Raw genomic sequence first — 13,191 nt, 5'->3', positions numbered from 1 at the left:
ATGCCCAACTTACCACCTGTGTAGAAAAATGCAAAGCAATAAGAGGAAGACCAAAATTGAAGGAAAACGCAGAGAGAGAGAGAAGACATGCAGGAATCTGCAAACGTTACAGCTGTGTACATTTAACAACCCACCAACAACTGCCAGTAGGATAAGCCTCCAAAGTTACACACTGCAACAGCCAGAGTCATCTTAGCTTCAGCTGCAAATAGTCATCAGCAACGATGGGTCACAGCCAAATCATTTACTCCAGTACCTAATGAAAACAGTAGGGCCCACTAACATATTGCAGGGAGTGAGGGGAAATGCTGTCAGGCTGATGCACAACCATTTAGTATCCTCCCTGGACTGCAAGGCCAGGCAGGCTGGAGAGCAGGTGCCCTGGCTGCTCATCGCTCTGGGGAGTGGGATACCTGCACAGGCAATCTCAGGTGCACTCAAGAGAAGCGGTGTATGCTAAGAAGCACACCAGGACATGTTCCTGTACCTCCACTTACCCTCCCGTGCGACTGATGTGCTCCTCAGTCGGGGAAGGCTCAGCCTTCAGAGAAAAAAAATTCTTCACAACTCCCTTCTCCCTTCCACTTCTACAATTTTCAGACAAAGGCATTTAGTTAACAGGAGGTGGGCGTCAAAACCCCTGGGGAAGCACACACAAGCGTCGGCTTCATTACCTGCACCCACCACAGAGCTGTACCCACAGGGGCCAAGCAGCCCTTGGAGACAGACCCAGGGTGCCTCCACCTCCTGCTGCCCGACCCACCACCCTTGCTGCATAAGAGCTCCCAACTGAGGCTGTCCTGGAAGAGCCCTTGGCAATGCAGTGGAGGGTCTCAGCCAGAGGGAAGCCACAAAGCCACCTGGCTGAAGCCACCGTTCCTACACACTATCATGCCATGCTCCTTGTGTTTCACCATCTCCCTCCCGACTCCAGGACAGAAGCCACTTCCCATCAGCATGGGAATACCACGCATAGCAGGCACATTGCACCACAGGTGCTGAAATACATGTCCTAGGGCTGCTAGGGCTCCTAGGGCTGCACCCTGTACCAGTGTGACTAAGAGGACTCAAACTGGAATACTGTTTCCTCCCAGGCAGGCAGGTGGGAGAGGTGTGTAGGGGGGGAACACAGTGCTCCCACTCAGGATGCCCACGTCCCCACTCCGTTCTGGGCACATCCATCATAACCCTGGCTGAGCAGAACTCTGGTTCCACCAGATCTCCCCCCTGCAACTGGATGCCTGCAAACAACACCTTCCCCTTCTTGACCTTCCCACTACCTCTTCACATCCCTTCTTTCTTCTGCCTTCCCAAATTTTTTTTTGCATACTGGAAAGGGGAAACCAATCCCAACTATTATCACAGCTTCCCAGCCAGGGCCAGCTGCTGTAACCAGGGAAGGCTGAGAAGCACACCAGACAGACAGGGGCCTGAGGACAAGGAGTATCCTCACACATCATGGCAAAACCAGGCACAATGCCAGGCTTACACATGACTGATCTGGGCATGCTGGAAAGCTCTGCCCAGGACAACAGCCTGAGATTGCAGCCTTCTCACTGTTTGCTGTCTGCAGGGATGCTTTAGGAGCAGGCCACCAGCCAGGGGACTCTGCTGCCAGAAGACCACCCCCTCCAAGCAGTGTCAATAGGAGCAGTCTACACAAAGTTGCGCATACTCACGTGGCCGTGCAGGTCTGTGTTCAGCAGCATCATGGCACACGTGAGACAGTGAACTCCATCTGCAGAAAGAGACATAACCAGAGTCACATGCAAGCCCACAACTGGACCTTTAAGAACAGCTGAAACTGAGCCTTATAGCCTAATTGAGTCTGTTCCCTTAATGAGAATCTGTTTTATCAAGCAATACACATAATTAAATAAATGAACAGTGAGGTCATCCCACAGCTGCCAAGCCAGAGGAGCCTTTCTTTCATCTTTTAATGACTGTCAAAACTATCTTGCAGCACCCATGGATGAGGCAAACTAGACAGGAAACCATGCTGTCACCCTCTGCTTGCTAATACCAATACCACAGCCTGAATCAGCTCCCTCTTCTTCATTTATTTCAGGGCAGAAAGGGAAGAGTAAAATACACTCATTCTTGTGTGCAGAGTGGATACAGCACGGTATCCTGTCTTCCTCCCCCTCTGGCCTCCTCCTCATTCAGGGCTCAATTAGACTGAACTGTGGAGAACTTCTGTCAGCTATTTACACTGCCTTGGGTCCCTATCGGGTAGAGAGTGCTCCAGCAATTTCTAAGGTGGTCCTGTAGCAAAGGCCCTCAACAATGAGCCAGAAGAGACAGAGTCTATCCCTAGCTCCAACCCTGGAGTCAACTGTGGCAGACTTGGGAAAGTCAGTGTACACTGTCATTTGCAAAAGTGGACACCAGTTTCATATTCCTCATTTTCCAGGCACCCCTTTCAAAACCCAAAATGTATTGGCTGTGGACAAATCCAGGCAAAGGTGATAGTGCCCATGGTGCCATTTATCACCTCTGCAAATCCAAATGCCTCTAGTCGGTTTCCAAACATTAAAAACACATTAGGAAAAATATTTTCACATTCTCTTGTTCATAAACACATGGTGCCACCTTCCCTTCTCACAGGGGTGTCATAAAGACACAGAGTCATTTAAGAGACATGCACACACTGCAGGGAGATGTACGTAAAAACTTTTGTAGCTGAGTCCAGATAATGACCATGCACAGTTCCCTCTGTGCTGTGAAGGAAGAGGAATGGGGGATGAGGATAAACATATCTCACACTCAGTGTGACTATCACAGGCTTAAACCTGTGCAAGATGAAGCCATTACAAAAAGATGTTCCCCAAGGTAAGGACCATGTTTTCTTACGACATTTGTACAGGCCCTGGCACCCAAGCAATGCGGCCGAACTGTAGCAGAGCATGAAATGAGAGAATTATTATTATCACTAGCAGTAGTAAGCAGCTAGAATCTGGGGCTGTGGTGCTCCAATTCAGGTCTACACATTTCTCTAGAGTAGCCTGCTGTCTCATTTCCAAACCACAAATTCAACCAGAGGATGGAAAAGGGAAAAGAGAAAGGCAAATGCAATCCTGGATTTCCACTGAAAGGAACAACCACCAGATTTCTGCAGTGTAGCACTCGACTACTGACAGCAGAAATACAGCATCAATATTATGTAGAAACCTGGCCAAAGTCTGCAGGACTCAGTTTAAGCTAAATGCCTCAGGCTCAGAAGTGGCATTGTCCCTCCTGCACCCTGGACTAGAGTAAGGCCGCCACATCAACATGCAAGTCATTATTTCAGTCCGGACACAACACACCTATTTTACCTGACTGCCTGCAGTGTCTTGAAACAAGAAAGGCATTAGGAAGAGGACACAGATAGCACGGGAGCAGATTCTGTGTTGCTGCTACCCGTTCCCCTCCCTGGCATGCCGGCCAGTAAAGCTGAACAGGCAGAAAGTAGACAAACATCACCTCACTGCAATGGGGGCAGGTCACAAAGCAAGGGGTAAGGAAGTGTGGAAGTACCTCCAAGCGTAGCAGCTCCTTCTCACTTACACTTGAGACTAAAAGCACAGCTTAGCCTGTGCTTATTTTCTTTCTCACCCTCCTCCCTTTCTCGGTGTGTGATCAGCCCGCGCTGCAGTCACAGGGCTGCATGCCTCTGCCGGTGTGGCTGGCTGAACACAGCAGCTATGCCAGCGGACAGTTGGTCCTCTTCTCCAATGCCAACTTTCTCAGGTTTGATCCGTGTGCTTGTTTGTTTCCCCCATCCATTTCCCAAATGACTGAAAACATTGGCAAGGAGGCAGCACTCCGACTGATGTTAGCTAGTCAAGATGAAACCATGCCAGGATCTGGATACAGCACCCAAAATTCACCCCCACAACTGGCAAGAACTGGCATGCCTGCTGCCAGTGCATGCAGAGACAAAAGCACTGAATGGAGCATGGAAAGCGAACAGCTTCTCTTCCACCTGAGATGGGACCTATTCTCATCCACATGTGTGTAGCTAGAGTAGGGGTACCCACACACGCTGGAAGCCAGCGAGACCAGAAACCACAACTGAGGACATTCAAATCTGGTGATGCTACAACTGAGGATTTACACTGAGGAGGCCTAAACACCTTTCCTGACTGGGGATGAATACAGATTTTTCACTGCCTTACCAAAATTATGTGTGGAGAACATGGAGGGTTTCAATGCTCACCACAGGCAGTCTCTGAAGTGTGGTATGGCAATTACACACCTTCAGTTCCCAGGCACGCACAATTACATGCTATTGAAGGAGATATGAAGGAAGAGGGAGACAACCAAAGACCTTCAGATCAGAAACAAAGTTACCTTGAGAAGAAATGGTGTTTGGGTTACACTGGTAGTATCTGCTGGAGAAGTGGATTAAAACTCTCTCTCGTTCCTGGGTTTCTCCGATAAGTGAAAAGGCTTTAAAGAAACTCCTAGAAGAAGAGCAGAAAAGGTGAAATTAAAGTCATAAATCTCTTTCTGCCTCACATGCGCACAGAGCAAAGCATACTTCACAGCAAGAAGTACATAAGCACATGCCAGACATTTGGTTCCAAGAAGCCTTTCTAGGAAAATGGGCTATTATCCCATGTGCAGTTAATCCCAAGATTATAATAAATGAAGCAGGAGTTAAATTGCCACTTGTCTCAGCCACGGAATATACAAACTAATAAGCAATTACACCATTTGAAAGAGATGTTCTAATTTTTAATATTTTTCTTTTCTTTGGGGAAGGAACTGGAGCAAGTGTTGTTTATGCATGACAGATATCCAGGGTGTTCTCTGTCCTTTTCTAATTGTCTGTCACCCCTGCACCTTTTAACTTTACACTTATTAGTATTCTCATCCAAATCAAAGGAGCTACCCCAGGCGGTGAAGTCAGGCAGGTGCACTGCAGACTCAGAGCCCACACAAATGTGTGGTCCTCCTTCTGGAGGGATGCCTATCAGAGCGGCCAGAGCCACATCAGTCACCTTGCAGAGTGCAGCATGACTACCTGACCTGCAGAAAACATCTGGGGAAGAGGGCAGAAGAGTCACAACATCTCCCACTGAACTTCCATAGCAGGAGGAGCAACCTGGCCCTCCTGGGTTCCTGCTTGTGACAGCCCAGGCTCATTAGACACAGCCAGTGAGCCTGTGCAAAGATGTGGGACACGCACGCATCTTCTACTCTTCATCCAACACTTAACCACCCCACTATTCTTCCTGCTAGAAAAACTCGCCTCGCAGCCAAAGAACTTCTGCACTTCCCAAAATCCCCACATCCTGGAGCCAAGAGATGACCTCAGCGGTATCAGCCTACGCTCATTTGTCAGGATGCTTCTAAGAAAAGCCTGAAAACACAAACCTTCCAGGTCCGAAGTAAGACGGCGTACAAAATGAGTGCCTAATAGTCGATTTTTAAATATCCTGTAAGACTGAAACTAACAGCAAATCTGAGAGGCATGGAATATGTTGCTGGAACATTCACATCTATCTAGCCTGGACGAAGAAACGTTAATTTTTTCTCTTTGATGTAAGGTCAGAGACAGGCTGTACTTGCAATGATCTCACACCCATACAGAGTGTGATCTGCCTGGTAATAACTTAATTTCACATGTAATATATTGCAAATAACCCAATTAACAAGTGGTTACAACTGAGTCTTCACAGGGTTTTTCTTCCCTTCCTACTCCATGACCCCACAGGACATTATGACAACTAGCCATCCTTCGTCCTCCTCCTCGGGCTCTTTCCAGCAACACCCCCTGCCCATGGCAGGCACCACTGACCTACACCCTATCCTCCTCTTCAGCACCTTTACCCCTCTGGAAGCTGCTTCAGAGAGGCAACTGATGAAATAACATTTGGTAAATAAACAAGGCAGGTTCCTCTGTCTCAGAGCACGATGCTGCGGCCTTGGGCCATGGGGCGGGGGTGAGTTTCTGCCCACCAGGAGGGCCAGGATGGACTCTAAGAGGGGCTGGAGCAGCAGTCCCACCTCCTCCCCTCCTGCAGTCCTGCAGAGGACATGAGATCCACTCAGGAGGGGTATGGGTGACGTAGGTCCAGGCTGTGGAAGCAAAGCAGGACAAGAAAGGAAAGAACAACCCTCCCCACATCCCAGGCTTGCTGCTGATGGTGATATGCACTGCACAACGGCCTCCCGCAGCCCAGGGGTAGTGTGGGTCTGGGCTGCTGCCACAGGCTCCAAAATGCTTAACAAACCATAGCTTGTCAGTGAGCCAGCAGCAACAGGGCGGTTACCTCTTGCTCTCTGCAAGCGTGAGGCAGCACGCCTCTGCTCCCCCAGGCTTCGGGATGATGCTCTGTCCCTGGCTTCTGCTGCATGCTCGGGGCATGCAGCCGACAGTCACTGCAGCTACTCCTGAAACCTCAGCAAACTCCTGATGTGTCTAAGTCCCACACGAGCCAGGGCATATTTTAGAGAAGGTCATGACTATTAATATTAACAGGAGATCTACCGGGAGCAGAGACCTCCTAAAAATGTGCCACAAAGCAATTAGGTGTTGGATTTCACAATTAAAAAGACGGGTATATTTAGCATTGCACTACAGGGCTGCTAAAACCTGGAACAAGCAGCAGACCTCCCACCAGCCTGGCTGCTCCCGCCCTGTGCTAAGCTGGTGCTCTGGCTCAGCTCCGATCCCCCTGCTGTGGGAGCAGGCAGTTCACTTTTCCGCAGGCACGTTTCCTTTCCACCACCTTCGGCAGGCAGGGCTCTGGGCTTTCCCTGGGGTCTACCATGGTCTCCTGCAGTCAGCCCCCTGGAAATGCATTTGCAAGGGGACTGGCAAGTGCCTGCGGACCTCCTAGTTTTGTATCATTAGAAAAATATAGTAACGCACTTGAGTAACCTCAGCCAGATGATATAAACTCATTTTAAATCCCTTTAAATACCAGAACACCAGCAACCGTGCTAACAGGCCACTGCTACACGAACTTGGTGTTTTGCCTCCTAAGAAAAAAAATACTGAAAACAAACATTGTTGAGGCCTAATTCCAGTGTTAAAAGGAAGGAAAATTGAAGGGCTGGGTTTTCAAACACCCACGCTGGCAGCTACCAAACTCTCAATGGCATTTTCCACGTGGAAGCTTTTGCTGTTCTGCACATTTTTGGGTGCCTCAGAGGGCCGCGGCGAGGGCGGCTGCCGAGCCACATCAAACCCTATCCCTGGCTTTGTGCACTGCAGCTGGGCAGAGCAAGCTCCAAAAGGCATCAGCCAAAAAGTCTGTGCGGCTCAGCTGTGAGCAACACCTTCATTCCCCAGCAGCACCTGGCAGACTACACATCCCTTGTTTACTGAGTGACTGGTCATTTTTCTCCACCTCCTCTGCATCAAGGACCATCTCTAAGCAGGTCCACCCAAAGATTTCCCTTTCCAGGAAATGCCACCACTCCAGTAGCACTCTGGAGTATGGCGGCACACCAAGCCAAACAGAAAAGAAAAGCTCCGTCCCAGAAAAGCATCACATCCCTCTCTTCACCCTCTTAAGGCCCCCCAGGGCAACCGCTTCAATCAGAACAAAACAGCAAAGAGCACCACTACTAAAACAAGAACGTAAGGTCTGCAAACAGGCGTGTACCTGAGCGAGTAGTCCAGCGTCATGCCTGTGAAGTCAAAAAACTTAAGGTACTCTTCGGCCACAAGCTTGCTGAATTCATTGCTTTAAACAAACAAACAAATAAGTAAAGGTTATCATTTGAGAGTGAACCCCTCCAGAACCAGCAAGAACAGCAATGTGGCCAAAGGCCTCGTATCAGTGCGTACTTTTTACCCAAATGCTTTGCCACATCAGAGCGTTTGAATCTGTCCAGATGGTAGAGGCGCTTAGCCAGGCGCCTGGCTGCTTCCAAATTGCTGCTGCTGCCATTGCTGAGATCGTGGCCAAGGGCTCCGGTGGCATCTTTCTCGTGAAGTTCATTGCTTCCCATGGCAGCACCGGAGTCTAACACCATATTCTGCAGTTCAGCATTGCTATGAGACAGGGAGAATATGGAAAGAAGAAAAATAAGATGACATTACAGTTTCAAGAAGGATTTAATTCCTCTTAGAATAGAAGGCAATTAATAGCACAGAGGCAAGATTACACAATATAGCAAATTCCACTTAATTGAAGGAGCTGTGTAGAACAGGGACATTTATTTAGCAGTCATCAGAGGTTAAGAGTGTTAAATACAGAGACCCAAATATGGGCTTTCCAGCCCAGAAACACATTCTGCTCTGCACTCACCTTCTGAGTGTGCCGAGTGTCCACAGCTTGTGCTCACTTCAGAGAGCTGTTTGCTGTTATCAGCCTACAACTGCACCTGACAAGTTTGGCTCCTCATTTGCTTCTTGCACTAGTATTTTTTAACCCAATCGCTTGCTTGGCTTGAAGGGGTCCCTCTAAAAGTAGGCCATTAGCTGTTTTCCAGAGGAAAATGCAGTGAGCAAGCCAGGGTGTTCAGTAGCTCCAAGCTGACTCGGCACAAGTCCCTTCCTCATTCTTCCCCAGTTGTCCTGGAAACAATACAACTCCCCAAATCTAAAATAACATCCACAGAAGTCTCAGCGGCTTCCGTGCCGCCCATGAGCAGCGGGCATCCCAAGGGGAGGCACCGTAGAAAAAGCATGACTTGGAGCAAGTAACCCAATCTGGGGAACAGGAGAGACACAAGCCACCCAGGCCAGCCTGGAGAGCTGCTTGCTTTCCTCCTGCTCCCTCGTGGTGGCAATAATTTCCCTCACCAGCTGCTCAAAGTCAGGACGTTCAGCACGGCAATCCCAGGGCACTTTACATAAATCATGCATTTATAGATTCCTCCCACCTCTACTACAGTAGGAAAGCTCTGGCTGAGCTGTGTGCCTGCTTTGCTTCTCCCCTCAAAGAGGCAACAGCCCTCCACACCAGAAAGCACAGCCCCACATACACACCCCTGCACACAGGCAGGCTTTTAACTTTGGAAAAGCTTTTCTGTGACACTAGCATGAAAATTCTTGCAAAATCTCAGCTCTGTGTGTGTGTGCATGACAGTATTTCTATTTAAAAAAATACTATACAGAAATTCTTTCCATGAAATCCTCGTTTACACAGAACTAATGAATGATCAGCAGGGGTCATGCGCGGGGCAGATATGAGTGGAATGAGTTAACAATAATTTTAAACGCAACACTTCAACATACCAGAGTTTCATATACTACTGTAATCTTCGGGCTTGACAAGCCATGGTTAGAACAACCAATTGCTGTGCTCCAGTAACAATTATCCAGCCATTTACCGAAATGACTGCTAGCCACTTCTTAACCCTTTAAAGATGAGATCTGCAGATACTGTGAGCTTAAAATAAAAATCTTTGCTATTCTGCATGCCTCCTTCCACACATGTGCCCTACCTCTCTTCCCACGCATGGTTTAAGAGAAGGAGGTGTGCGGTGCTCCTACAGGAAGGAGACTTGCCCATTTCACCTGTTTCCACCCTCCTAGTGCTGCTAGAACACCAAAGTATCACACATCCACACTGGGGGTACAACTTTTTTTTATCAAGTATCTAGGGAAAACAGACATCTAACCTGTTCCTACAAGGGCTGGGGATCTGATTTTGCATTTATTTCAGTGTAAGTAATAAGGTGCTATAACAAACGGGGCTCAGCCTCAGTACTCTAGTAAGGAATTAATACTGTAAATACAATTCCAACAGCATTAACATCACTGACCGCCAGCTACCCTAGAAAACAAAAAAAGCCCCTCCTGATACCGTTGTTGTGGGAAATGCCTCCTCAGCCCTTTCCAAAAGCATTAGCCAATGTCTGAAATTCTCTAAATTTGGTCCACTCCAAACTTGTGAAGAAAGCAAATTCCAGAGTCCTCTGACACATGCCCCAAGCAAGCCTTGTCCATTCAAATAAGGCACGACTGGTTTCAAACTCCCAGCTCTAACAACTGACAAGAGCAAAGGATAACCAGGTGAGCTAACACATCTACAGAGCCTTCCACATAGAAACGCTGCTTCGAAAGCCATGCCGACTTGCAGAGCCTTGCTCATAAATCACAGCCTTGTTTCACCACTGCTCTTTATTAAAGGCAATATTTATAGCCCTGAAAGATGGCCAAAGCTGACAAGAAACATTTGCACCCTGCTAGGAACCAGTGCACTACGAGAGTCAACATTACCACAAACCACCATAAGTTTAGAAAGAAAGGAAGTGCCAGCATCTGCCACTTAGTGAAATAAACACTATAGCAGGTCCCAGCTTCTGTTTTGCCTCTCAGAGCAGCGGCTGGGATGTGAAGAAGGAACACCCAGCAAGAAGGAGAGCGTGCTCTTTCCCCTGCTCACCAAAACTAGCCAGCGGCGCTGCATAAGAAACCTTACCTTCCAACCTTCCTGATTTAAAACTTCATCCTGACAGGGGTCCCCACCCATGTATCAGGTCAAAGCATAAGGGATGCTTCCTTCAGTTATTCCAACAGTTAATTAGCTTATTATTTAATAAGTACAAGAAGGCAATCAAATCAACAGTATAGGTTGTCTGTAACATAAGCCTCCTGTTCAGGGAAAATGCTAGACTGTTATCATTAAAGTGAGACTTCAGTTCTCAAGTTTTTTAGGTGGTGAGAAGACTCGGTGCCAGGCTTAGCAAAGACAAACACCCTGTGCATGACTACTGCAAGCTGCCTCCTGGACAGGTCATTTTAGCAGGATGTGGGGGGTGTTACTCAGGAGAAAGGCTGACATCTCTTCTTACCTCCAAGTCTCTCCGGGTGCACCATTTTCCTTCCGTGCCTCAGCTTCCCCAGCTACTGAACACAAATAATACTTGCCTGCCTCTGTAAAGTGCTTATAATGGATTCTAACGAAGGGCTGGGAGCGACCAAGGCTGCAAATAGGTCTGTCTTCTGCAGTCTACAGTTTCTACCCATAAAGAGTCCACAGCATTACCAGCTAAGCAGAGCAAGACTGGACAAGGATTTCTCACGCAGCTTTACTCTTTATCACATAAAAATGAGAAACCTCCACTGACAAAAGTAGGCTGAAAATGTAATAGATTATACTGCCCCTAATCCTGGACTGAGGGCCGAAAGGGACTGTAACGATACTACTGGTAATTGCCCGTACAGCAACGGCTGCTGATTTTCATCCAGAGACTCTTATATTAATCTCTGCTATCAGAAAACACAGAAAACAGAAGCTACAAAAAACCAGACCCCTTTGGTCTCACAGTGCATGAGCGGTGGCCAGAAACCACATCCTTAGACCTTATTTCTGTCCCCAGCAGTGCACTCCTGACACATCCTCCCTCCTTCTGCCAAAGCATCCCCAGATTCACAGTGAATGCACAGAGGCTGTGACCACCACATCCAACAGAAATTACAGCAATTCAATAAACAGCTGCTATGGCAAATTCAATACCTTCTAACAGCAGCAGCCATCCCTCCACGCTCACAGATGCAACACAGGCAGAATGCAACATCTGTAAAGCTGGTTTCCCATAACACACCGTAACAGCTAGGCAGAGCCTGAAACATTTTATACTGTTTTCTTCACTTATTCCATTATCGACCAGGTCTACAGTGATTTAGCTCCCAATACCAAGGTATCTCAATAATGTTGTGCTCAGCACTTAGCACACTTGATTTGTTTAAGAATACACTAGATTCACGTACTCCCCGCCCCACCAGCCTGGGTTTCACCAAAATTGAAACCCTCCACAGCAACGTATGGGTGGGGAATGGCTGCAACTTCCAGACAAAAACAGAGCAAGGCTAGTAACGTAATGGTAAGGATACAGGCATCTCAGCAGTCCACTCTCCCAGTCTACTAGGCTGCAACTGGAAACCCTGGCATAAGCACTTGCAGTTTCAGGTGCTTTAAGCCCTGGGATGCTCTTCATTTTTTACCAAATCCATGGGGGAAAAAATTCTCTGTTTTGTCCCAAGGAAAAAAAGAGCGTTAGCATTTTGCTTTATGGGAGAAGAGGTCAGATCCACCATGGAGCAACTGCCCCAGCCGCTACCAAAGAGATGTCGGAGCTGATGCTGAGGAGCAGGGTATGAGCCTATAACTCAGCCTAAGTGCTGTCCTCAGCCCAGCCGCATCAGCAATCCCAGCTTGCTACTGCCTGCAGCTCTTACCGGACTGAAGCGTAGCATACATTCTGTGGCACACCATCTCCCCTGGATGCACATGGGGCCGTTCCCTGAGGAATGCTGATCCATCCAGCATGCATGTCCAGAGGGAGTGCACTGGATGCACCGATTTCACGGGGAGCTTGGATGAGCAGAGCTGGGACCCTCCCAGGTTTTTTTGGAAAGAGAGGAGGAGGAAACAGGAGGAAAAAACAACTTTTTCTCTCAAATAAATCTGCACGCCTTTAACATCAGCTTTACTCCAAGGGAGGCTAAGTCAGGCATTTGCCAGCAAAGTCCATTAGAGCAAAACACAGCAATGATTAAAAATAAGGAAGGGTGGAGAGGTGTTCTGGCGCACTAAGCTAGGGCCAGAACAAATGTTGTTTTCAGCAGAGGTACAGTATCAACCAGGGAACCACACTGGGGCTGATAATCACCTTCTTCAATACTGTGCTGGCCCTGTTGTTTTAAATGCCTTCGCTCCAAGCCTTCTTCTCCTCCTGGTTCCGAAATGGAGGACACCATCCCCTCGATCACAACCATCAACTCTGGCTGTGAAAAGCGCACTCTATTTCTAAAACAACAGTCCCTCAGCAGAAGCCCTCACCTCGCAGCATAGCAGGGATATCAGAAAAGCAGAAGCGCTCGGATGCCCCTGACACCAGCCTGGACTGCAGCCGTGCGGGGAAGAATTCCCTCTGCAAAAAGTCCTGCCCTGAGGGAATGAATCTCTGCCCTACAACCTTTCAGAGAGACGTGGATGCTCAGCCAGTGATAACCTTCCGCATTTCAGAGCTGACCAGAAACGATCAGTGGCACAGGTTGAATTTTGTTTCAAGGAAGCTGAAAAGCCGTGCTTGAACACCCTGTATCTGGAAAGGAGTAACCCCACCAAAGAAAGCGAAAAAATCCCAGCAGCAGTGGGACGTGATGAGTCAGTTCCTGCTACAAATGACCGACCACACAGACAGGCTGGGAACAGCTCTGCTGCAGCTTTGTTGCAGCTCTGAACCGGTTTCTTCAGGGCCAGGAGATAGCGAGTACAAAATCACGCCAAGCAA

The 13,191-nt window shown here is 48.2% G+C and overlaps 1 protein-coding gene across 1 annotated transcript in view; it reads right to left on the bottom strand.

The window, feature by feature from the left end:
- PSD3 (pleckstrin and Sec7 domain containing 3) overlaps positions 1-13,191 on the bottom strand; it is a 79,952-nt gene that overhangs the window by 52,354 nt on the left and 14,407 nt on the right. The window contains exons 4-7 of the mRNA XM_075727103.1: positions 7,790-7,996; positions 7,605-7,685; positions 4,336-4,448; positions 1,680-1,738 (exon numbers count right to left, since the gene is read on the bottom strand). Of these exons, the coding sequence (XP_075583218.1) occupies positions 1,680-1,738; positions 4,336-4,448; positions 7,605-7,685; positions 7,790-7,996 (460 nt within the window). The remainder of the gene's footprint in view (positions 1-1,679; positions 1,739-4,335; positions 4,449-7,604; positions 7,686-7,789; positions 7,997-13,191) is intronic.

Source organism: Pelecanus crispus, chromosome Z (assembly GCF_030463565.1).
Source record: "Pelecanus crispus isolate bPelCri1 chromosome Z, bPelCri1.pri, whole genome shotgun sequence".
Classification (NCBI taxonomy): Eukaryota; Metazoa; Chordata; class Aves; order Pelecaniformes; family Pelecanidae; genus Pelecanus; species Pelecanus crispus.
The sequence above is the reverse complement of the archived record's forward strand: the minus strand, read 5'-3'. Positions and strand labels throughout refer to the sequence as shown.